This window comes from Zophobas morio, unplaced genomic scaffold (assembly GCF_036711695.1).
Source record: "Zophobas morio isolate AGI-343-1 ecotype UQ-CSIRO unplaced genomic scaffold, CSIRO_AGI_Zmor_V1 ptg000017l, whole genome shotgun sequence".
NCBI lineage: Eukaryota > Metazoa > Arthropoda > Insecta > Coleoptera > Tenebrionidae > Zophobas > Zophobas morio.
Window position 1 is genome coordinate 5,293,986 of NW_026972122.1, and position 25,804 is coordinate 5,319,789.

The following is a 25,804-nucleotide window of genomic DNA, read 5'->3' on the forward strand; positions in this document are numbered from 1 at the left end:
AACCGAAACCAAAATTTCAATTCGAAAATTTGAAAAACAAATAATTAAATAATTAAAAATTGAGAAATTGCAAAACGTAAAAACTGAAGACAAAAAAAATGAAAAATTGAAAAATCCCAAATCGCAAAGTTGAAGAAACGAAAAATTGAAACATCGAATAATTGAAAAATCTAAATTGATAAAGAACCACAAAGTAAAAGATCTAAAAATAGAAAAAATATTGAAAACCGAGATTTTGCAAATCGAAAAATTGAAAAAGCCAAAACTGGAAAAATTTCACAATTCAAAGAAGAAAAACTAAAAGCTCGAAAATTGAAAAATTAAATATCGAGATATTGAAAAATCGAATAAAAGAAAAAGTTTAAAATCCAAAAATGATAATTATTAAAAAATTGTAGACTTCTAAAAGAGTAAAACTGAAAAAGTGAAAAAATTTTAAGAGTATAATTATTGTTAGTATTACATACATATTTAAAATGAAAACTAGAAAAATTGCAACGCAAAACTGAAGAAACGAAAAACCGAAAAATCGAGGAACTGAAAAATCTAAACTAAAAAAAACAAAAATTTAAATATCTAAAATTTGAAAAACTGAAAAACTGCACATCCAAAAATTGAATAAAGTCAAAAATTGAAATATTTTACATTTAAATGGAAAAAATTAGAAAAATCAAATCATAGGAAAACCGAAACATTAATAAAATTGATAAACCAAAAAATCGGAGAAATTGAAAATTCGAAAAACTGCAAGATCGAAAATTGAAAAATTAAATATCGAGAAATTGCAAAATAGAATAAAGGTAAAAGTTTTAAAATCCAATAACAACACTAATAAAAAATTTGTAAATTTCTAGAACAGTGAAACTGAAGAGGTGAAAAAATTAAAAAAGTATAAGTATTATTACATACATATTTAAAATGACTAGAAAAATTGCAACTTAAAATTGAAGAAACGAAAAATTGAAAAATCCAGGAACTGAAAAATCTAAAATAAAAAAACAAAAATCTAAAATTTGAAAAATCGAAAAATTGTAAATCGAAAATTTGAAAATTCCAACAATAGAAAAAGTCAAAAATTTAAATGTAATATAAAGGCAGAAAAAATAGAAAATCAGAACAAGAAAACAGAAAAATTGAAAAATGAACTAAATAGATTCTGAAACCTAAAATTGCAACTCAAAAAATTGAGGAAATGAAAAATTTTAAAATGAAAAAATTGAAAGCGAAAAAACAAAAATTTAAAAAATTGCAACATAGAAAAATCGGAAAATTGTAAAAATAAAGAAAATAAAAACCGAAACCAAAACTTGCAAATCCAAAATTTGAGAGACAAAAAATTAAATAATCAAAAATTCAAAAATTATAAATTGAAGACTCGAGAAACTTTAAATTGAAAAACTGCAAAATGTAAAAATTGAAGAAACAAAAAAAAATTAAAAAATGGAAAGTCCTAAATCGCAAAATTGAAGAAACGAAAAACTGAAAAAACAAAGAATTGAAAAATCTAAATTGAAAAAAAAAACACAAATTAAAAAATCTGAAAGTAGGAAAATCGAAAGATTGAAATCCGAGATATTGCAAATCGAAAAATTGAAAAAGCCAAATTTTACATTTCGAAGAAAAAAGATTAGAAAATCAGAACACAGAAAAACTAAGTAAACTGAAAAATTGGAGAAAATAAAAAACTGAAACGAATAACTGGGAAAACGAAAAATTGAAAAATCCAAAAATTCGTGAAATTGCAAATTGACAAACTGCAACATCTAAAAACTGAAGCACCCAAAGTTGGAAGATCGGAAAATTGAAAAATTTAAAAATGAAAACTCCAGGAGATGCATATCGTGGTATTGAAAAAACAAAAAAATGAAAAATTGGAAAAATTGCATCGAAAAACCAAAGAAACGAAAGAATGAAAAAAATTGAAAATAAAATACAAAAAATTATAAAATCGCAACGTAGAAAAATCGAAAAATTGTAAAAATAAAGAACATAAAACCCAAAATCTAAACTTGCATATCGAAAATTTGAAGAAACAAAAAATTAAACAATTAAAAATTGAAAAATAAAAATTAAAAACTCGAGAAACTATAAATCGAAAATTTGCAAAATGTAAAATTGAAGAAATGAAAAATTGAAAAATCGACGGACCGACAAATCTAAAATAGAAAAACAAAAAAAAAATATGTATCTAAGATTCGAAAATCCGAAAAATTGAAAATCGAAAAATTGAAAAATTCTAAAATTAAGAAGTTTTACATTTAAAAGCAGAAACATTAGAAAATCAAAACATAGGAAAACCCAAAAATTTTAAAAATGAACAAAAAAAATTGAGGAAATCTTAAAATTAAAAAATTGAAACTTGTCAAATTGCAAATCGAAAAAATGCAAGATCTAAAAACTGAAACTTTCAAAAGTTGGAAAATTGGAAAACTGAAAAAAACGAAAAATGAAAAAATTGAACGTGAAAAATCAAAAAATTAAAAAATTATAAAATCGCAACATAGAAAAATCGGAAAATTGTAGAAATAAAGAAAATGAAAACCGAAACCAAAATTTGTTAATCGAAAATTTGAGAAACAAATAACTAAATAATTAAAAATTGAAAATTGCAAAATGTAAAAATTGAAGACAAAAAAAAATGAAAAATTGAAAAATCCCAAATCGCAAAATTGAAGAAACGAAAAATTGAAACATCGAATAACTGAAAAATCTAAATTGAAAAAGAACCACAAATTAAAAGATATGAAAAAAGAAAAATCCAAAAATTAAAAATCGAGATTTTGCAAATCGAAAAATTGAAAAAGTCAAGAATGGAAAAATTTTATAATTCAAAGAAGAAAAATTAGAAAATCAGAACACAGAAAAATCGAAAAACTGAAAAAAATTAAGAAAATAAAAAACTCAAACGAATAATTGGCGAAATGAAAAATTGAAACATCTAAAAATTAAAAAATTGAAAATTCGTGAAATTGCAACATCTAAAACTTAAAGCATCCAAAGTTGGAAAATCGGAAAACTGGAAAATTTAAAAATGAAAACCCCAAGAGATGTAAATCGTCGGAAAATTGCATCTATAAACTGAAGAAAACTTGTAAAAATAAAGAACATAAAAAACCGAAATCAAAACTTGCATGTTGAAAATTTGAAGAAACGAAAAATTAAATAATCAAAAATTGAAAAATTAAAAATTAAAACCTCGAGAAACTATAAATCGAAACAAAAATATCAACAATTGCAAAATTACAAATCGAAAAACTGAAGAATGGAAAAATGCAAATCAAAAATGTTGCGGGAATGATATTTACGTTTTATCTACATTTTCGTTCTCTAGTTTTTCATCAAAATTGAAGTGGCTTTCGTCAAATGTAGACTCTGGTTTTATACGATTTCATTTTGAACCTTCTCTATAAGCAAGCTGTTAAGAATTTTTTTAAGCTTTTGTATAGTCTGAATTTTTTAGTCTTTGCAGTTTCTAATTAGATATTCAGGCTGTCTTTTATATTTGATACAACACCTGTAATTGTTTAAAAATGTTTGCAATAAATTTTGGAGTTTGTGCTTTACTAGTACTGCTTAATTTTTTTAGTTTATCATTCTTATCAATTATTTTTAACTGGATAAAAACTGAAACAATTATTTTGCATCTATATCTAGATTTTTTTTCATTTTATGCCTATTTGTGTCTGGATAAATTGAACTATTATCTTTTGTAAGAATTATTGTTATCAGAAAAATGCAATGTTGTCGATTTGTAGTGATTTTGTATTCTGTTCTTTATAATCAATTCTTTAGTGCAGTAACCTCCTGCTGCGCTAATTTCAAAACACCTGTATGTGCATAATTTCGTCAAAACTCAAACATATGACCTCGTTTTTACAGAACATTTGACGCATGCACAGTACACTTTTCTTTCTTGCTTGAGTTTTCTGTGCCTGAAGATAAGTTGTAACTCGTGTGTATTATAGTGTGTGTTGTTATTAAAATTTTCACAATGACAGTCTTCATGGATCTATTGGAAGCTTTAGACGAATATTTCCTACGTCTGAGACGCATTTTTGGTTCCAAGAGAATTAAATTCCAAAGGTCTATAAATAATGCAGAACGCGTTAATCTTTTATTGAGAATGCCAAAACTGCCGAAGCTAATTAAACCAACTCCTACGGCAAATCCATTGGCTTCCAAATCCGACGAGGTCTGTTACGACCTAATAGCAAAAGGAAAATACTACTTTAACCGGCAGGAATATGAAAAATCTCTAGCTATGTACAGCATGAGTTTGTCTTATGCTCAAAACAACCATACTTTGTCCTTTGTATACAAAAACAGATCTGAGGTACTTTTCGCAATGGGTCTGTTCAAAGAATGTTTAACAGTAAGTACTCAAGTTTTTTTGACCAAAGTGCATTTACTGGTGTTGTAGGATATTCAGAGGGCTGCGGATAACGGTTACCCCGAGAACTTGCAGGCACATCTTGTCCGAAGCAAAGCATTTGCTGAAGAAGTGACACAACAAATGCAAACCCGTCCGGAAACCAAAGAGAACACCTACGAAATCCCAGAATCCGAAAGAAATTCTTTGATTCAGTCCGCCAGGAACTGCATTGAGATAAAAACAGATACCAAATGCGACCAACATATCATTGCCACCAGGGATATTAACATCGGCGAAGTCCTTGTAGTTGAAAAACCATATGCATGGGCGATATTCGATCATCTGAATTTGTATTGTCATGGGTGTTTTAAACTCTGTCGCAACGTAATACCGTGCCCTACTTGCGTCTTTGCCGTATACTGCACTGACACCTGCAAGGAAAATGCTTTCACAAAGTACCATCAGTACGAATGTATACTGCAGCTATACATAAGAAAGTTCTTTGATGATATCAAAGAAACTGTGATTTTTGCCTTAAAAATGACATTCTTAGCCAGAACTGATAGAGTCGCTGATATCGATGCAAGCATTTATCGTTCTGACAGGTACTACGAATTTTTAGACTTGGACATTTCTGACAATAAGTATCCAGTAGAGAGGTCATTCGTACTGGCTTTTATAGCAGCAGCTGTGTTTAAATTTGCTAAAGAGGAGACCAACATGTTTTCGATACTTGGTTTGGAAGATGAATTTAAAGAACTGTTTTTATTTAACTTACATATTAGTACCGTATATTGTCGAGAAATTCATCTACATTGTGTAAAAGGTGATGATGATCACCCAGGCTATAGCAACGCGATATATTCTCTAATTAGCCTGTTTAAACATTCTTGCAGTCCAAACGCATTTTGTTACAGTTCAGGAAGTACATTGATAGTGAGATCCGTGTCTACGATCAAGAAAGGAAATGAAATTTGTATTTCGTATGGGTAAGTTTTCTTTTTTGATTAATATATTTAAATTTATCGACAGATTTATTAATAATTAATTTAATTCTCAGTCTGTGACTTTTTGAATAAGAGTGACAGAAATATGTCTATTCCCTCTTTGATTTTTTCCCACTAAGAATCTGCTTTATGTTTTAGTCCGTCCCACATTGATGTTGACCGAGCCACCCGTCAACAAGTACTTCGAAACAAGTACCATTTTACCTGCAAATGTAGGCCCTGCAGGGAAAAATGGCCACGAAAGAACTTCCTTGACGAATACAACAAATTTACTGTGATAGCACAAAACCTTGCAAAAGAAAACAGAGCAGTATTAATCAGTCATTTGCATAAGTTAATTGCGGACCTGAAAACAGCAGAAGAGACACAGCGTGAACCTTCTACTGACATAATACGCCTGCGTGAACGTATTAAAATTATTTATCAAGTTGTAGATGGATCATTGTAAAACTTTGTTGAGAAACAAGGTGACGTTTTTACTTTAGTGTTTGTGAAATTGATCTTTGTAATTTCAGTTGTGTAGTGTGTTACAAAATTGTAGAAATGCTGACAAAAATAAATTTTATTGCAATTTACATCAAAGATTGTTGAGTGTTTTCATCTGGAAGATAAAGCAGCGATTTAAAATTCCAACATGGAACTATCGAAGAGTTCGCTTGGTTTGTAGAGTCCATCTGGTTCCAACAAAATGGAGTACCACCTCACTTCGGACGTCAAGTACGGCATCGAGGAACTCCAAGGAAGTATTTCAAATTTTAATGTGATTGCTAAGTTTATGTCTAAACAACAACCAATTTCATCTCCAGTAGCAGGAGTCGAAAGCCTGAAAACTCAGAAAACTGAATGATCGAGGACAAAAAATCTAAAATTTAAAAATTCGACAAATTGAAAAATCATGGAACTGAAAAATCGAAAAGTCGAAATAGTGATAAATCTAAAAACCTAAAACTTTAAAAACTTAAAAATTAAAATATCGAAAAATTTAAAAACCGAGAAAACACAATATCAAAAATTTGAAAAATTGAAGAAACGAAATATAGCAAAATTCCAAAGCTGAAATATTGAAAACCCTAAAAATGGAAGGAAAATTAAAGAATAGAAACAGCGCAAAATCCCAAACTGAAATACTGAAAAATTGAGAAATGGAAAAATGGGAAAATCAAAAAAATTGGTCTAAAGAGTTTAGACAGTACTTCCCTCGCTATCGGAAACGTGACGACTGCTTGCCTATTATGTTTTTTTTTTTCACATTAGATTTCAAAGCATTCGGTTTTGAAGTTCCTGATTAAACCAATAAAATAAATTTGCGCACTTATTAAATTTTTTGAGTTATCCTTTATATCCAAATCCAAAAAATATCAGTGGAATGATAAATTACAAGAAGAGACTCATCATATTTTGTAAATTTTAAATAGGATTATACGGCAAACTTTTGAGCTGACGTCATTAATTTTTTGGAGGGGATAAGCAAATATATTTTGACTAAAAATTTGTTATGCTCTTTATAACCTCAAAACATTTGCAAGATTTCAAAGCATTGGGTTCTATAGTTCCTGATTAAATCAATAAAATAAATTTACACATTCATTAATTTTTGGGGTCATCCTGTATATGCAAATCTAAAAAACATGAATGGAATGATAAATCACAAGAAGAGACGCATCATATTTTATACAATTTAGACAGGATTTATTCAGCAAAATTTTGAGGTGACGTCATCAATTTTTTAGAAGGGATAAGTAAATATATTGTGATTAAAACGGTCCTAGTTTAATGACAAAAAAATATTGTTCGTCTATAAAACAAGCTCGTCTTAGACAAAGTATTCGTAAAAAAAATATGTCGTAAAAAAATTTACGTATGCTGGTCCCAACTGCGACTATGGTTTAAATATTTTTTAGAAAATCCTGTCATGGATGTAGAAACATTTGTGACAGCCAAAGAGGTTTTTTTGAGAAAATTATCTTTGAATTTAGAGCAAATTTAAATAGACACTAGGCAACAGGCACATTTGGGCAAAAGAAAGACAAATTAGGGTTACGGCTTCAAATTTTGGACGTATTTACAAACTTAGACCGACTACAGTAATAGCTAAAACTGTGGAATCTCTGTTGTACAGAGGTAATAATCATACATACTATGGACAGCAAAGTGAGAAAAAAGCTGTCAAGTGTTTTGAAATAAATAAAAATATAAAAACCGAACAGTGTGGCTTGTTTATTTCAAAACAATTTCCTTACTTGGCTGCTAGTCCAGACAGGGTTCTAGAGGATAGGAGTGCATTAGTCGAAATTAAATGCCCTTCAAAATCGCAAGATTTGTCTCCCGGAGAAGCGGTTAGAAAAAAAATAATCAAATTTTGTATATTGACAGACAGAGAATTGAAACTAAAAAAAATCATGATTACTACTTTCAAGTCTAGGGACAAATGCTTGTTACGGGTATTTCACAAGTTTATTTTGTTGTATGGACACCCAAAGGAATAAATATAGAAAAAATTTATAAAGACGAAGAAATATATGTAAAAGATGGCAGATAAACTTGACAGATTTTACTTTGGCGCATTATTGTCCGAAATAATTGATTCAAGAAGAAAGAGGAACCTGCCTTTGCGAGAGATTTTTTTTAAATAAATAAAATTTGTTTCTATTTTTTATGTACTTTAATAATTTATTAGGAGTACATTTTTCATCACCAAGACTAGCATATTTTTATTATAAATATATTTTGAAAATGATCTCTCCGCAAATGAAAACATATACGAGCACTTTTTTCGAGTAAACAATGAAGGGAGAAGCTACTGGGCGTAGGGCTTTTTTAAAACACCTCCTTTCTGGGATAAGTAGTAGATACACTTAGCTACTTATACGTGTTAAACAAAAGCTGTATTTTATATATTTTTTATTATTATTATAAATATGTTTAATAGTTTTATTAATTAACAAAGCAAAATGTATATTAACAATAATGTTACAATGAATTTTTAGTAATCATGTGTATTGAATTCAGGATCCTGAGTGGAGTAAAAATATTATAGTTCCCCAGTTTTAATTCGGTTTTATGATAGTACCTCATTGCGTAAAAGTTAATTTCCTTAACAATAGATTACTACGGTCGGTCCTGGCGGCTTGTTATAAAACTGAGTTCCTTGCCATAAATTAGAAAAATCAGCCGAGAACTCTAACAATCAACTTATGGTAGAGCAGGCGATAAGGGTTTTACCTGGAAACTCGCTTTCCGTAAATTTTAGTGGCGCTCCTATCGGCAAAGTACTGAACTAACTGCTCAAATTCTGTCGAATTGATACCCATTTTTTTCAATAATTGTTAGTTTTTGTTAAAAACTCTGCTAACCAATAGATCATTAATTTTCCTCTGATATTCCTGTTAAAACTATTCGACGTATTTTGCATTAATTTATGGTATATTTTGATTTTAATAAACACATTATTATTTAAACAAATTATACCACTAACAAACATTTAATGACTCTGCGCCCTGTAAAAAGTGATGTTTTATCCATGTGCGAATTTTCAAGCGATTCTATGATGGTTATACTCAAAAACCTTGAAAAGAAATCATACAATGGTGCTTTTTTACGATATTTCTCAGGCATATTTTTTTAGTTGATTGAACTGGTCTCTGCGCTCTAGAATATGAAAAAAGCTGCAGTTTGATGTATGATACATCTATATTAATATCATTTTTTCATTCAAAAAACCAAAAAAATATTATACCTCGTCTAGCGAGTCCCCTTAAGTCAATTTGTTGAATATAACGGATATCGTTCACCTAAATATTTTTCATTCACGGGAGTAACACAAGGTTCGAATTTAGGTCCAACACTGTTTATTATATATTTTAATGATGCACTTTCACAGCTAAATTGCCCCATGTTTGTGTATGCTGATGATTTGAAAATTGCTAAATGTGTAAATTCTATTGAGGATTGTATTCTTTTACAAACTGATTTAGATATTTTTGGTGTCTGGTGTGATCAAAACCGTCAAAAAATGAATCAAAGCAAATGTAAAGTTCTGACATTTTCTCGTTCGACCTCGACAATACATTATGATTGTAAAATAAACGGAACAACGGTAATCGAAGTCAATCAAATTAAAGATCTAGGAGTCATTATAGACTCTCATTTAACGTTCGTGCCACATATTCAATATGTTACCGACTATGCCATAAAAATGTTAGGCTTCATATTCAGAAAAACTACAAGTTTTACCAAAATTAAATGTTTGCAGCATTTGTTTTAGCAAATCTTGTAATTTGTATTTGTAGGTATATATAATTTTTTTTTTTAAATATAATAGGTATTAGACGTAAGTCTGTTAGATAATAAAGTAACGTAGGTAAAGTATATTGTGATATTTTTCCTAATATTCTAACAGATTCATTTTAAAACTTTATACAACGTATTTACTATTGCCAGAAGTAAATGGAAAACATTTCGAACCTTTGTTTTAAAATTATTGTTTCTTAAATGTTTGTTTGATCTTTTTTCAATAAAGTAATTTTTTATTCAATTTTTTCAAAAAGCTTTCATCACAATGTAACCCTCAGTTCTGTCATTTTTACAATGATTGGCCACTAGTATAATTTTTGAATGAATTGTCCTACGCCAGAACTATGACACGCGATAGAATAGCTGCGATTTTCTAATTTTCAGTATTTTTATTTTGACAATTTATTTTTTGACATGTTGGGAAAAAATAAAATAATGCATGTACTTATTACATTTCTGAATTCAGAAAAAAATCACTATTTAAAAACGGTACATTTCACTACTAGTGTTATTAAAAAAAATGAATTTAGCCCCACATCTCAAAAAGAAATGAAGTTTTTTTCGCTTATACACGTTGGACGGGCGATGTGTCTCGCTGAGTTACTAGTGTTTTCTATTAGTTTAATTCGCTGGTTTGAGCCGGAATTTTATACAGGAGGTGTTTTTGATATTTACATTCCTGTTAGGGTAAGCTTTATCATTAGTTTTTAATTTTGTTTGTCACCATAATCTCTGTTTTGGGTTCAGAGGTTTTATTTACTTTTTACTTGCGATTTTTCTGCACTCTTTTTTGTTAAAGTTCTTAATCGAACGATTAAGTCTTTGTGAAATAAGTAAGACTTCTATGCCTCTTGGCGCTGCTTATCAGTCTGCCATACCATTTTCTCAGAATGTTAATCTGCCTGTTGCAGAATTTATGCGTTTAATTGAAGATGTTATTAAAACTCACACCAAACCTCTAGCTGATCAGATTGGAGAACTAACTACAGAAATTCAGATATTATCTAAAGAAAATTCTCAGTTGCGTGCAGCAGTTATTAAGCTACAGAAAAAAATTGCAACCGCGTAATCTTTTAGGAAAGGAATTGAGTCAAGATGAAATAAATGCCAAAACTTCATATGCACAGACTCTAGTAAAAAAATCACAAAGTACAATCATTGTTAAACCAAAAGATAAGAATCAGTCCATCTCTAAAACTAAAGCTGATATTATCACTGGCGTCAATCCATTAGCATCTTCTTTAAATATTGGTATAGGCAAAAATCTGAAAGACGGTGGTATATTACTTGGTTGCGATAATAATGATTATGACATTCAAGCAACTAAACCATTACGTCCTAAAATTAGAATTTCAGGCTTCTCAGAGAACATCCAAGAGGACAATCTACTAACCTATCTTAAAAATCAAAACGAGTTCATTTTTGACGAAAGTTCTGAATGCAAACTTTTAAAAATCTATCCGACTAAGAAAAATGTAAAAATCTTCCAAGCATTAATTGAACTTGATCTTTCTTCTTACAAAAAAGCTCTAAGTATTGGTCATTGCCTTATGGGATTAGATCCCTGCTCAATCTTTTGTGCTCTTGAAGCTCCGCGGTGTTTTAACTGCAACGGTTACAATCATTCATCCAAGTCCTGCAAGAGCAAAATCTCCATCCTCGATGTGGTGAAGAGCATCGTGTTAAAGACTGCAATGCTAATAAACTTTGTTGTGTCAACTGTGTAAACCTGAAGTTAAAAACCAATCAAGAAAGACATAAATACTGAACATGCAGCATGGGACAACAACTGTCACGTATATCAATACACTGTTGATAAACTGAAACATGATGTGTTTGGTATTGGCATATAGGAATCAATTCCTGTTCAACATGATCTTTCTCCTCACAACTTTTCTTCCGAAATAGCGTTTAGTATTTACTGTCAAAATGTACGCGGTTTGAGGACTAAAGTTCACAGCTTTTATCCTGCTGCTACTGTTTGTGAGTTTGATTGCATCGGTTTGTCCGAAACTTGGCTGTCTAACGAGGTTTCTAATTGTGAATATTTCGATAATAAATATGTCGTTTCTCGTTGTGATAGGAAATGTTTAGTAAGACTCCACAAACAATGTGGAGGGGGTGTACTTCTTGCTTCAAAAAGTAGACTGAATCCAGAAATGCTTAATTTAAATGAAATCATCAATACCATACCTTCTATTGATATTATTGGCTGTAAAGTCAGACTAGGTCCTCAAATGGTTCTTTATATTATAATCGTTTATATACCGCCAAATCGTTTTTTATCTGATTTCGAATATTTCTTTGAACTTCTAGATCTTTATATTATCGACAAAAAACAAATCTTAATAATGGGTGACTTCAATGTTTTAAATTGGGATAATTTAAGTGTAAACGACTCAAAATCTGAATTAATCAATAATTTCTTAGCCTACTATGGCCTCAACCAGTGTAATTTTATATCTAATTCAAATAATTACATATTAGATTTAGTTATATCTAATGTCATCTGTAAAGTTGTCTATGATGATCATCCATTAGTCCCTGAAGAGTTCCACCATCCGCCTCTAAATATTGATATGGATTTTAAAGGCCCTAAGTCTCGTAATTTTCCAGGAAATATGGAGTATAAGGTATATAATTTTAAGAAGGCAAACTTTACGGCGTTATATATCGCCCTTTTAGAAGTAGATTGGTCAAGCTTATAGAATTTCGCAAATGTCAATGATGCTTGTTCTGATTTTTATTCAATCTTGTACTCATAGTTTGATGAAAATGTTCCTATTTTTAAGACTCAAAAGTCTTCTCGAAAATATCCAAGCTTGTACAGCATTGAAATAATTAAAAATATTAAACTAAAGCATAAATACCTACCAGCAATTCAAAAAACAGGTAATGTAGAGCAGCTGAATAAATTTAAACGCTTGCGGTCTTTAATTAATTCTCAAGTACTTCTTGCATACAAGTTATATATTGACACAGTCCAGGTTAAGTTAAAAACTGATCCAAAATATTTTTGGAAATATGTCAACAACAAAAAAAATGTAACAAGAATTCCAGCTGTTATGTACTATGACAATAATACTTACTCTACCCCAGAATCAATAGTTAACGGATTTGCTACATATTTTAGTAGTGTTTTTACTACTAGCAATAATTCGACGGATGATGTTGACACAGCTTCCTTTCTTAATGTTACTATAATGAATATTTCTGAAAACGATATTAAAAATGCTATAAAGAAATTTAAAAACAAATTAACCGCTGGTGACGATCAGATACCCAGTTTTTTTTTGTTAAAGATTGTTCTTCTTTGCTTGTTCAACCACTGAAGATATTATTTAATTTATCTCTTTCGACTTCTACCTTTCCAGAGGTATGGAAAATTGCACGTGTATGTCCTGTCCTCACAGGTGGCGATGCATCTTTATTTACTAATTATACACCAATTTCTGTGCTCTCTAATTTTTCTAAAGTCTTCGAAATCACTATTTACTCACATATATATACTTCTTGTCGTCTTTATATCTCTAGTTTTCAACACGGATTCATGGAGCAACGTTCTACTGTCTCTAATCTTACTTGTTTTACACAATATATTGCTGATGTCCTTGATGATCAGGGGCAAGTGGACGTTATTTATACGGATTTTTCGAAGGCGTTCGTCAAAATTGATCACACTATTATTTTAAATAAACTTGTTTTGTTTGGATTTAACTGTCCCTTAGTGATTTTTTTTAAGTCTTACTTAAACAGTAGATCTCAATATGTGACCTATAATGGATTCAAATCGCGGTCCTACATATCGACATCGGGTGTTCCTCAGGGTTCCAACCTAGGACCATTATTATTCTCACCTTTTATCAATGATATTGTTAATATAATTGATTGTGGGAAGCTCTTATTTGCTGACGACTTAAAAATATTCACTAGGATCTATACACAGGAGGATTGTCATCATCTGCAGAACAGTGTCAATGAAATACATGCTTGGTGTGAGGTAAATAAACTCCCTTTGAACTATTCTAAATGCAAAATAATGTCATATTCAAAGAAAAAATATCCCATATTATTTGCGTACAGCTGTAACTTTCTTCCACTTAATAGAACTTCAACGATAAAAGATCTTGGTATAACTTTTGATAACCAAGTTAATTTTAACGATCATGTAAGCAGTATCATAAATGTGTCAATGAAGTGTTTGGGATTTATAATGAGGAACACCAGTATCTTTAAAAATCCATTAGTATTAAAAACTCTGTATTACTCTTACGTTAGGTCTAGATTGGAATATCGCAGTGTAGTATGGTTTCCCTATTATTTTTGTTACAAGACTAAGATGGAAAACATTCAGAGAAGATTTCTTAAGTTTTTATATTTCAGAATTTTTCATGTTTATCCCGGCAGGGGTTTTAGTCATTGTGTATTATTAGTGACTCTGAATGTCGACTCTTTAGAATTTAGGCGGATACATTATAGTCTAAAATTCTTGTACTCTATATTTCGGAACAAAATTGATTGCAGTCACTTATTATCCCTCTTCAATATCTTGATTCCTCGATTAAATTCCAGACAAACTTTAACGTTTTATTTACGCAAACCTAATACAAATATAATTGTTAAATCTCCCGTGTTTAATACGGCTTCTCATTTCAATTCTATATCTCACCTGTGTGATATAAACACATCGTCACTCCGGGAAATTATTTGCGCACTTAGATCGATCTGTGTTATGTAAGTAGTTTATCATAAGGTATAGAGTGTCATAATGTATTTCGGATTATTATTTAGTCCATTATATTATATTCTGTTTATTTATTTCATTGTAAATTGTCCTGTAATTGGATTGGATCTGTATTATTTATTTATTTAAGTATAAACTTTGAAAAAATTGCAGAAAATAGAACCGGAGTGTTCCTACGGACAGCCCAAATTTCAAAAAAATTCAACAAATCGTTCTCGCGATATATTTTTAGCGACTCTGTATATTGTGACGTTAATTCCGCGCTATCTGATTTCTCCACCCGAATGACAAAAAATCCACTAGATGGGTTAGTTTTCAGTAAAGAAGAAAACGTGACCCAACGACGTGGGATATTACAACGTGCTCGCTGCGTCGGGCCCATATCTCTTTAGAGATTTCCGCTTATGTTAACGGCCAGCTTATCGATATTCCGAAACTCGAAAAAATGTCCTGATTAAAATAAAATAAGAAGTGACCCGGCGATAACATCGCTGTATGCAAAGTACTCCTGAAAAACGTAAGAGTTTGCAGTTACAGTAACTAATGATAATTATTGTAAACATAAGTGTTTTCCGCTATTCCCTTATGCAAGACCTAAGGCGCTGCATAATTGCTCTTCAGCTACCACGCGAGATGCAAAGTAGCACCCATGGCTCCAGCCAAGGCTGAATTCTTGTGGGTTTTTCTCGGCGACTTCCTGGAAATTTTAATGTATGCTTCTGTTGGCTCCGTGGAAGATATGCAAGGGATAATTTGGTATGACATCAGCTTACATAGAACGCCTTGGAAAATTTGCATCGTATGTGCTAGTTATGACGCCATTGTTAAAAATGTTCACTTTTAATACTGTTTTCTAGATAAATTGTTTTTTAGACATCAAAAATATTTCAAAATAAATGACAAACACATGTTTTATTCAGAATAATATCAGATTATGGAACAATAAATTACTAAAGGGTTTGCAAAAAAATTATCATATGACAGAATTGGAATTTGAATGGAGAAATAGGGAGGCAAAATTTGATTCTATAAATCCAAAATTAATAATGGAAAAGATACTGTAAGAATACAGTATACAGCCGCCTTTTCCAAAACATAGTCAAAGTGGAGATCGAAAAGGAACATAGAGGAACTTCTAGTGATCAAGAAAAAGATATTATATATATATATATATAGGTATTTTCTGCACGCTTATACCAAAAATAATTACGGAAATGTGTAAATTGCATACTGAGATTAGTGAGACTGAACCTATTGTAGTCAATTTTTTAAATGTACAGTCCGTCTGTTTGAAGAATTCCATAGTCTTGTAAAACCGTAACAAATAATACTTCTCGAACGTTACTATTTTTGTCTCACTTTCTCTCATTGCGGTCGAGATGGTACGTATTGCCTAGCGTTTTAGGGACGGTCCTAAAGATCTACCGGAACTTTCGTACAAAGCAGAAGTTCTCAAACAAAAAACTGTTGAACTTGAAAAGGAGATGTTTAATGAAACAGATGAAATGTAGGTAAATTTTAATTTAGTGTTATGTTTAATTTCCAGAACACATTTGTTCACTTTTTTTTTGTTTGTTGTATATTATAAATTAATTTAAAGCCTGCAACAATGCATAACTGTTTGAGAACCTCTGTCAAATTTCGGGTTTCACTCCAACAGGCGGAGCTGTGTTTTCTCTCTCGAGCATCAGCTTAAGTTAAAATGAGATAGCACTTTATTGTTCTTGTTTCTCACAGCATAACGCAAAGTATCGGTGGTGGAAAAAAGAGAGAATGAGTTTTACGATATCATGGAAAAATTAAAACAAACGGACTGTAGTAGGAATATCGTGATGTGACTAAAACAAAAATGAAAAAATCTCGAAGCTGGACGACGCAACACTTGCTCACATATCATGCGACTAATGAAAGAGAATATATAAACAACAAAAATTATTGGTATAATAAACAAAATGAAGGCAGATGCATGAACCAAACCTACAGGACTATACATATTATTTTATAAAATTTAAGTTGCGTTTACTAAGCAAAATATTAAAATGACGTCATTCCTCTGTGTTGGTGGAGATGAGGAGACATTTTGGTTAGCGTTTTACCGTCTATACGATCTGTATAAAATAAAATTTTACAACGATCGGTTCAGTAGTTTCGGAGATTATCTATCTAAGAAAAATCGACAAAGACAGAAGATCGACATGCAAAAATGGGCGACCTATCTTTTCATAGTCTAGGGGTCATCAAACGTCGATAAGGCATAAAAGTAGTAGCAATCTCAAATGTAGTAGATTTAAAAGGCATCAAAAAATATGCAAAATAATCTTGTTTTTCTGGGTTAATGCTCTTTCGTTACAAAAAAAAAAATGCAATGCATGTTTGAGAAAAGGGTCTCATTGGTCTCATTGTACCGTCTTCGAGTTCCCATTCGAAAATTCCTTTATTTTTTGGGCCAGACCGCCAAGCTATCACATGCAACCGTTTGCACCCCAACTGTCAATTAGCCAAAGTGCATCACGAACGCTTCCTGAAAGGACTACATTCGTGACGAGGTCAAACATGGCATTATGGCAAAAAAGTCCCTCTTTTTTGAAATTTTATTTGCATATAATCGTCGCTGCTTGCAAATTTTTCATTGTCTGACCTATATTTAGGCCGAATCTCGACTCCGTTCTTTTACTATTTGGCTGATCTAATGGTGGTGCGTCCCTTAACATTTGTCCTAAATTAAGGACCATGCGAGGAATTTGCATAATATGTTGAGGCACGAAACGGTTAGCCAGATTATGTTTTAATAGCGGACAAGTATAGTGGGTTATAAACGCCTCGAGCTAAATTGCACCAGTTATTGCACACACTAGAGACTTTTTCTGAAAATTCATGTTAGTGTGTTAGTTAGGACTTCAGAGTTATCCCGGGATAAATATAGAGGCAACAGTTGACTGATTTTGCAGCTGCGGAGTATTAGACTGTAATTTGAAATGTTTCTAATGACTTTTCGCTCTTCAGTATATACAATACCTATATCTTTGAAGTGAAAATTATTTAAATCGTTTCTTTCTTATATTACTGAAAGTGTTGTTATCTTAACATAAATTATTAGAAAATATTTTACAGCGAATACCCACTTATACGAACTTATTGATTAAGACAGACAGACGCAAACAATTACAAGATGATTATATGTAAGATAAATTTATAATTTGTAATTACTGACAGGAAACTATTAGCTTCCAACTTGTCACACTAGTGTTGGATTCTAATAAACAGAAAAAAGTAATGTAAAAGAAAAAAAACTTGAATATCAAATAAGTGAACTAAGAAATAATGCTAATTTTAAACGAATCGAATTTATAAAAGCAATATCTTTTTATTTTAAGCCATCGAAGAATTAATTTTTCACTTTTTTCTAATTCTTTATTTTAATAATAATAATAATAATAATGTTTATTTCTCAACAGACAATAAGTCCAAACGGGAACACAAAACATACACACGATGCACAAGCAGGTTGAACAATAAGTTAAGTAAAGTACATCGCAATAAATAAAAATGAATAAAATTAAATAAAAATAATCTAAAAAATATTATTTGACGAATAAACGTCAAGTAAATTAGATTTAATTGACTTACACTTAAAATGATCAAAAAACATATCAATATTAAGGTGATGCATAGGGTAAATGTGTACAAGAGTGCGCATATGTATAAGAGTACGCACTGATGATTTCTGCTTATTAGTGCCATCTGGGTAAGATGAAGTTATACCATTCAGAATTTAATGTTAAACCTGAGATAAAGGTGCAAAAGTGACCTGAATATAGTTTATAGTTTGGTCGTACTGACGATTTTATGTTCACACGTTGTGTGGATGTAATTTTTACCGCTCATAGTTTTAGTTTTTTGTAAGGTACGTACCAGTTCTTTTATTTTACAGTAATAATTTTCATTAGTTGTAACTTTTAAGGTGTCGTTATACACTAACAGTTTTACACTTTCTGTCCATCAAAAGCTTGTAACTTTGAAAACATTAGGTTATGTACAAATGTACAAGAGTGCGCAGCGAGGTATTGTATAAGCGTGCGCATTGCTTGCAATATGTAGTCTAATAGTCTTGGAGATACATATCATACGGTAATGAATTATTTAACTCTACTACTTTGTACTGCTTCTCGAGTTGTGGGGTGGTGGTTATGGCGATTTTTTTTTATTTTTACTTCCTGAGCGTGTTGTAATCGAGTCCGTCGACCGACTTTCTATTTTTACGTTTTCTCGTCTTTTCAAGACCCCTAGAGTACGAAGAAATAGGTCTCCCGTTTTATGTGTAGTCTGTAGTCACTTATTCCCATTTATTTTCACCTTAGAAACAAATATTTTTTCATAAAATGTAATGCGTACTCATAAGCGTTCAAATGCGCACTCTTGTGCAATGAACTGTCTAACAGTGCGCATTTACACATCTTGACAAAAATTGAAATTACTCTTAAAATATAGTGGTGTTGGGGCGTACAGTTAAATATATCTGATCTCTAAACATGTATATAACGAACCCATATCATAAAATTTGTCTATCCAAAAAAATTAAAAAGTTGTTGACAGTTTTACACTAAGTGCGTACTCTTGTACACATTTACCCTAATACAATTATACAATCTTAAACAAGCAATAAGTGAACTGTTGAAGTGGTGGAAGGTATTTGGTATTTTATAATAGAACATGTTAGGAGTTCTACGGTTTGTCCAAGGAACACAAAAACTTATTTCATTAAATAAATCCACGCATTTGACTTCACCATTAACAATCTTTTGTAAGAATATTAGCCTAAGTACATTTCTCCTTGCAAAGAGAGGTTTTTCATTTATAATATTTAAAAGTACATTTTGTTCACAGTGCCTCTTCGGGTATGACCCAAACATTTTAAAATATAAGTACTTACAGAATTTCCGATGCACATTTTCAATAAGTGATGTATGATTTTGTTGATAGGGACACCATACGACACAACAATATTCCAACTTTGACCTAACTAAGCTAAAGTACAACAATTTAATACTAAAAATATCCTTAAAATCTTTGGTGTTTCTTATAATAAATCCTAATAATCTCATTGCACCATTGGTAATGTCTATTATATGATTATAAAAGGTTAGTAATATGTCCATAATGACACCTAAATCAGAGAAACTAGTGCATCTTTTAATAACAAAGCCATTTATATTATAGTGAAATGTTATCATATTTTGTTTTCGTGTGTACGACATTACTGTGCATGTTTTACAGTTAATTTCTTATTTATTTTTATTACAGTATTCAATGAATTTGTTATCTTGCAGTATTAAACAGTCTTCATAAGTGCGAATAGTACAAACACGTTTTAAATCGTCAGCATAGATGTAGACTTTGCACCTTAAATGATTGATGACATCATTAAAAAAACAATAAACAGCAGTGGGCCCAAATTTGAGCCTTGGGCTATTCCACTATTAACATGAAATGGTTGAGATTTGTAACCGTTGTATTCAACATATTGTTGTCTACCCATTAGCAAAGATTTCACAAGTAATACTAAATGATCACACAATCCAAATTTTTCAATTTTATGTAATAAAATGCAATGGTTGACTTTGTCGAAAGCATTGCTTAGATCTGCGTAAACTACATCTGTTTGGAGTCTATCGTCTAATGCATTAGATACAAAGTGCGTAAACGAACTTAAGTTTGTTGGAGTAGATCTGCCCCTAATGAATCCGTGTTGGTCAGATACTATATATTTGGACACACGAGAATAAAATGTTTCTGATATTATAGATTCAAACAATTTAGCAAAATTACACAAGAGAGTAATTGAATTGCTAACTGCAGAAAGGGGACATGTCCCATTTTTTACCACAATGACATTCGTACATAATCGTGTTCTAGAGGTCTAAACACATCTTTACTGCAAAAACGGGCCATGTTTAATGATTTAGCTCGGGGCTACAAGCGGATGAAATTTACGGTTGCATCAGAAAAGGGATATGTCCAGGAGATATCGACTTTCTGCAGTAAACACCGTGGTCTCAACGTCTTAAAGACTAAGAGTTGAAAGATTCTACACAGTACCTGAATACATTCAAATAATCTCTGCAGCATCAAAGAATCCTCAGAAATTTTCAATTGTTGAGGTTTCTAGAGATATGATTTATGATTTTAAAAGCTGGTGGTCAAGATTTTACAAAAAGACATGCCTAAGTAATGAGTCTTACGGGAAGCGCGTACCACGCAGTCAGAAAAAGTCATTTGCGATTGCTTCTTTTCATCAGATAACTATTTCCTCACCTAGCGAAGTTGTTTGTTGAGAGCTGATAAACGGTTTACTCACAGACATTTTTAGATTGAGAAATACAGAAAAGAATTTGGCTTTTCCTACAACACAAGCGTATCCCGAAAAACTAGCCATCAGCCAGAAGAAAATGACGGATATAACAAACACTTTACGATTTATCCCAGACGCTTATAACGCATTTTGGCAGGAGATTGCTACTTGGCCAACTGTAGAACAGGAGCGCGATAATGATTAAGTTTTTTAGTCAGATATACATATAACATGTTTGTGTAAAATTATAACTTAAATAAAGCTGATTTTTGTGTTTTTTTTTACCTTTTTTTTCATTTTACTGCAAAAAGGGGATATGTCCAAGTGTCAAATTTGACAGCCAAATTGACCCAAAAAAGAAAACATGCATTTAACCAACACTCGTTGATAACTGAGAACATAGAGAACCGACAATTGAAAACGGGGATCGGAAACAAGTAGTTGTAAAAATCTGAGACGTTTTATTCATTTCCTCAACATTTTGAAAAATGTGATATATCCCCTTTCTGCAGTTAGCAATTCAATTGGTCTGAATCCGGATACATCAGATTTATCACTAGACTTAGGCACAGGGCAAACACGAGATATTTTCCAGTCTTGAGGATAAGTACAAGTTGCAATAATTAAATTAAAAATATGCAGGAACGGTACAACAAAACAGTTAATACAGTCAACAACAATGAATGCTGGTACGTTATCCGCACACAGTCGGAAACTTCGGGACAAAGTGAGTAACTTCACAGCCTTGAATATCACTATTAATAGATGGACAACAATATTTATCACAGAATTTGCAAGCCCTAGAACCAGTATCACAGTTGATATCACAGCAATGATCAATGTTATCACGGCTGAAAACACTAACAAACTGTTGCGCGAAAGCATCTACTATTTCTTGCGGCGAGGTTAACGTCTTCTCCATCATTTATAATTCCTGGTATACTACTACATTTCTTCTTCATATTAATCATTGACCAGAATTTTTTAGTATCATGTTTAATTGAATTTTCTGAGTTCTTAATGAAATTTATATAATCTTGCCGCAATGCATATTTAATTTCCCGTCTAAGGTCTTTAAATTTATGTAAATAGTATAGTAGTCCAGATTTTCTAGAATTCTTCCAATATCTTTTTTCAATTTAATAAGATCTATGACAGTTTTAGAATACCACATCGGATAGTAACTTTTTGAGCTTAACTTACGTAGTGGTTTATGCCGTAAGAACACATCATTTAGAAGTTGGTAAAGGTGATATGTAGCGTTATCAACATTAGTACACTGCAATACACAGGTCTAGTCTATGTTCAATAAGTCCATATACAAGGTTTGTAGATTAGCTTTACGGAAGTTGAAGGCAAAATTATCTTTCTGGCCAAAATTTGGTTTATTGGTCTCACTCAGGGAAACGATAATATCAAGGCAAGGATGGTGCAAATCCTCAATGACTAGTGGTTCCTCGTACCTCCTTATTTCTGCAGAGATGTGATTTGTAGTAATAATTAGGTTCGGAATTCTACCATTGACATTCAGAATGTAGTTATGTTGTGTGATGTTATTTAAATTTATAAAGCGAGCATAAGTATTATACAAAGAAGTTGATTTTGCTCCCGATATACAATCAGTAAGTTCAGTAATATTGAAATCACCTGCCAGTATTACAGGATGATCAAAGTCAATATTTTGCTCAAGATACTCAAATAGTTCCATGTATTATACGTAGGAAGAAGCTGGACACATAGACAACTAAAACTGACAGTATTATAAGTATCGTATACCTATAATCACTTTTACACCGATAAGTTCAATATTGTTTGGAGAGTTAGGTAGATTAATATTTTTTAGGTTCATTTTATTGTTGACAACTATCAGCACTCCTCTTCCTCTACCATTTGTACGATCACATCTAAATACTTCAAATTTGCGAGGAAAAAGTTCATTGGAGAAGACATCTTCATGCAGCCAGGTCTCAGTTAATAATACCAGATCTACATCCGTTGCACAAACATTAGGAAAGAAATTTTGAGTTTTTGAATTTAATCCTCTTGTATTTTGGTATAGTATATTAAGACTGAATACACTCTGATTGGTTGTCTGTTGGGTATCTACTTGTTTTTTTTGTGATGATTTTTGGCATACCATTCATATATTTTAATTTTAGATTTACCTCACCATTATTGGTGCGAGTTTTGAACTCCTTACGAACCAGATACGCATTATTCTGTTGTTGTCGATTAAGGTCTCCATTAACATAAATTTTATTTGTTATTTTGTAATTTGCAATTATATTATATGCAAGATTGGCCGAAGTAAGTACAACTCGAACTGGTCGACACTTATTTTGAGATTTTTTGCCAAGGCGGTAGCATTTAATAATTTCAGCATTTTTTATGCCACTACTCGATATAATTTCGACTACTCTGTTTAAGTCATTCTCAGTCTCTGGGATGGTTTCATCACCAGTCTCATTTTCCTCTTGTAAATTACTCACAATAATATTCGCTGCATGTAGTTGCCTTTCCTCAAACTCTTCCAGCAATTGATCATCAGTAAAATTACGTTTTCCTTGACCATGAACCTCATCAGAATCATTTGCTAATTCGCCTTGCGTTTTTGTCGATTTTTTTATTTCAATGATTTCGGATTTAAGATCAATAATTTCCTTTTGAAGCCCTCTGATAATGTCAAACAGGTTGCAACCTTTACATAGATATTTAACTTGTCGATTCACATTTTTTAGGCAAACAATCTCTTTTCGTGTTAAATTAACACAAGAACCATGTAAATAGGATTTACAAAAATCACACTGGATACGTTCATCTTCCTTGACAGATCCCTTGCACACAAAGTACAAGCCACCATTAGGCATTATTACAATCACTGGTTGAGTAACAATTAAGCTGTTACGTCACTATTTCTTTAGCCGAACTATAGAGCCTTATACCTACAACGGAATTGGATAAACATTTCGAGGTAACATATGCCATCATATTCATAATCAGTATACAAGGTCAATAATAACACTTCATATAAAAATAGTAACAATTAAGATTAAACTTTGGGAAATTTTATGTACCTTTGTATTGAAGTTAATGACTCAAAACAATCACATCACATGCTTATAGTAAGAATAATTTCATTTTTATTAATACATTGGTAGGTATGTCATTTAAAATTAAAGTTTTTATTTAGAAACTTTGTAAATTAGTTTTCTCTCGCACTCATTCAATTCCAAGTAATTTCTTGTCGAAGTCTATTATAGATATTTCAAATAAATCAGGCGAACAAGTTCCAAAGATTGAATATTTACGAATTCAAGTAGATACAGGGCATAACAAGGTAGGTACGTAGTTTCCAAATAGAAGGTACAATTTTCAAACTTTCCAGTAACGATGATGCCTGGTGTATCTTCACGCTCGCCACTTTTCTTTTCACCAAAAGATACACTTGATTTTATTTTCTGTATTCTTCATTCCCCCATCTGCTGCCAAAGTTGCAGAAATTCGCCGCAACCAATGACCTAGGTATATATTATTTTTAGTTGTACAATTGTTATCTCAGTATTGCTAAAAAATAATCTGTACCTACTCGGCACCAAAAAAATATGATGTTTTACCTTAGTAAGACATAAATATCAATTTTAATTTTCATTAGTATTACTCTTATAAAAAGGGGGTAGAAATCACGAATTTCGTTGTTTTACGATATTTCTGAAAGTTCCAGTAAATAATATCATCTAATACAAACAAAGAATAATTATTTTCTTCTCCTATTTTATTACTAGCTACCTATTAATATATTTTAGTTTAATATTTGAAGCAGGCGAACTATCTTGGAGAAAATTGTTATAGGAATTTTAAGAAAATATTAGGTATATTAAAAATATAAACTTTAAACTGTGAACAAAAACTGAATTGTATGCAATCAAGTTATCGTAAACTGTAAAGGCCTGTTTCACCTGGAAATAAATGATTAGTCAATTTTAAGACATACTGCTTTAAATTAAAAAAAAACCGTTTCCAAAATCATAAAATAAAAATAATTTTAAACAATAACTGCCATTGCGTGAAAATAAATTACAATCATTTAACAGTTGCTGAAATTTCAACCAATTTTCCAATCTTGTAGCTATATCTACATCTATTTAAATATTCACTTTTATTATAAATAACAAAAAAGAGCAAAATTATTAGACTGATTAACGCAGACACTGCAATAAATCAATAATACATCACGCAGTGAGTTCGTTTTCTGTGTTAGTTAGATTTCAGACCATTAAACTTATTCATTTGTTTTACCGTATTGAAAAAACCTACCAGAAGAACGTCCAATGAGCGGTGTCGCAATTGACCACCCACTTTACTTGTGATACCTCAGAGCACTGTGATTGGTTCGAAAATCAGTGATAATGCTTAATGGCTGCGACAGGGAGGCTGGTCTGGACCAACATCTGGACCAATCGTAGTCGTAACCGCGACATCGACACTTGCAACACGTGACACGTGTTGCACATGAAGGTTCACAGCCGACTTCTCAAGAAAAGGAGTGGATTGTCTAATTTAGACTGTGATTATTACGACAAGTGAATTAATGAGGTTGAATAATTTTAGTGGAAGCAGTTACAGTAACTAACAATTAAGTCTAGATGTATCAACTATTTAAGTTATTGGCTATAATTTATACGAAAACGTTGTTTTCACAAGAACGAAATTGCATGTTTTCTCGATATTAATTCTGTTACTTAAATGGTAATTTTCACACAGAACAAAATTGACGTAAAAGAATCTATTTACCTTCTTTGCAAATATTTGTCTGAAGTTTTATTATTACCTACTACTGCAAAACTTTTTGCATTAATATTATCTAATTCATGTAAAATGTGAAATATAACGAAAATTGGTCTATTTCGAATTATGTGGTGAAGCATTCCTTAGTGCGGATATTCCTTTATCAAAACTGAATAACCCCAAGCTACAATAATTGCTTAAAAAGTGTACCATTCGTAAGTCAATTTCCATGAGTACTTTAAGAAAAGCTACGT

The 25,804-nt window shown here is 31.3% G+C and overlaps 1 protein-coding gene across 1 annotated transcript; it reads left to right on the top strand.

Moving 5' to 3' along the window:
* The first annotated feature begins 3,991 nt into the window (after nt 1-3,991).
* On the top strand, nt 3,992-6,226 carry LOC135129860 (SET and MYND domain-containing protein 4-like). Its single transcript, XM_064057128.1, has 5 exons — nt 3,992-4,372; nt 4,421-5,361; nt 5,518-5,823; nt 5,895-5,898; nt 6,047-6,226. Exons 1-5 carry the CDS (start codon nt 3,992-3,994, stop codon nt 6,224-6,226), a joined length of 1,812 nt encoding a protein of 603 aa, XP_063913198.1.
* The last annotated feature ends 19,578 nt before the right edge of the window (nt 6,227-25,804 follow it).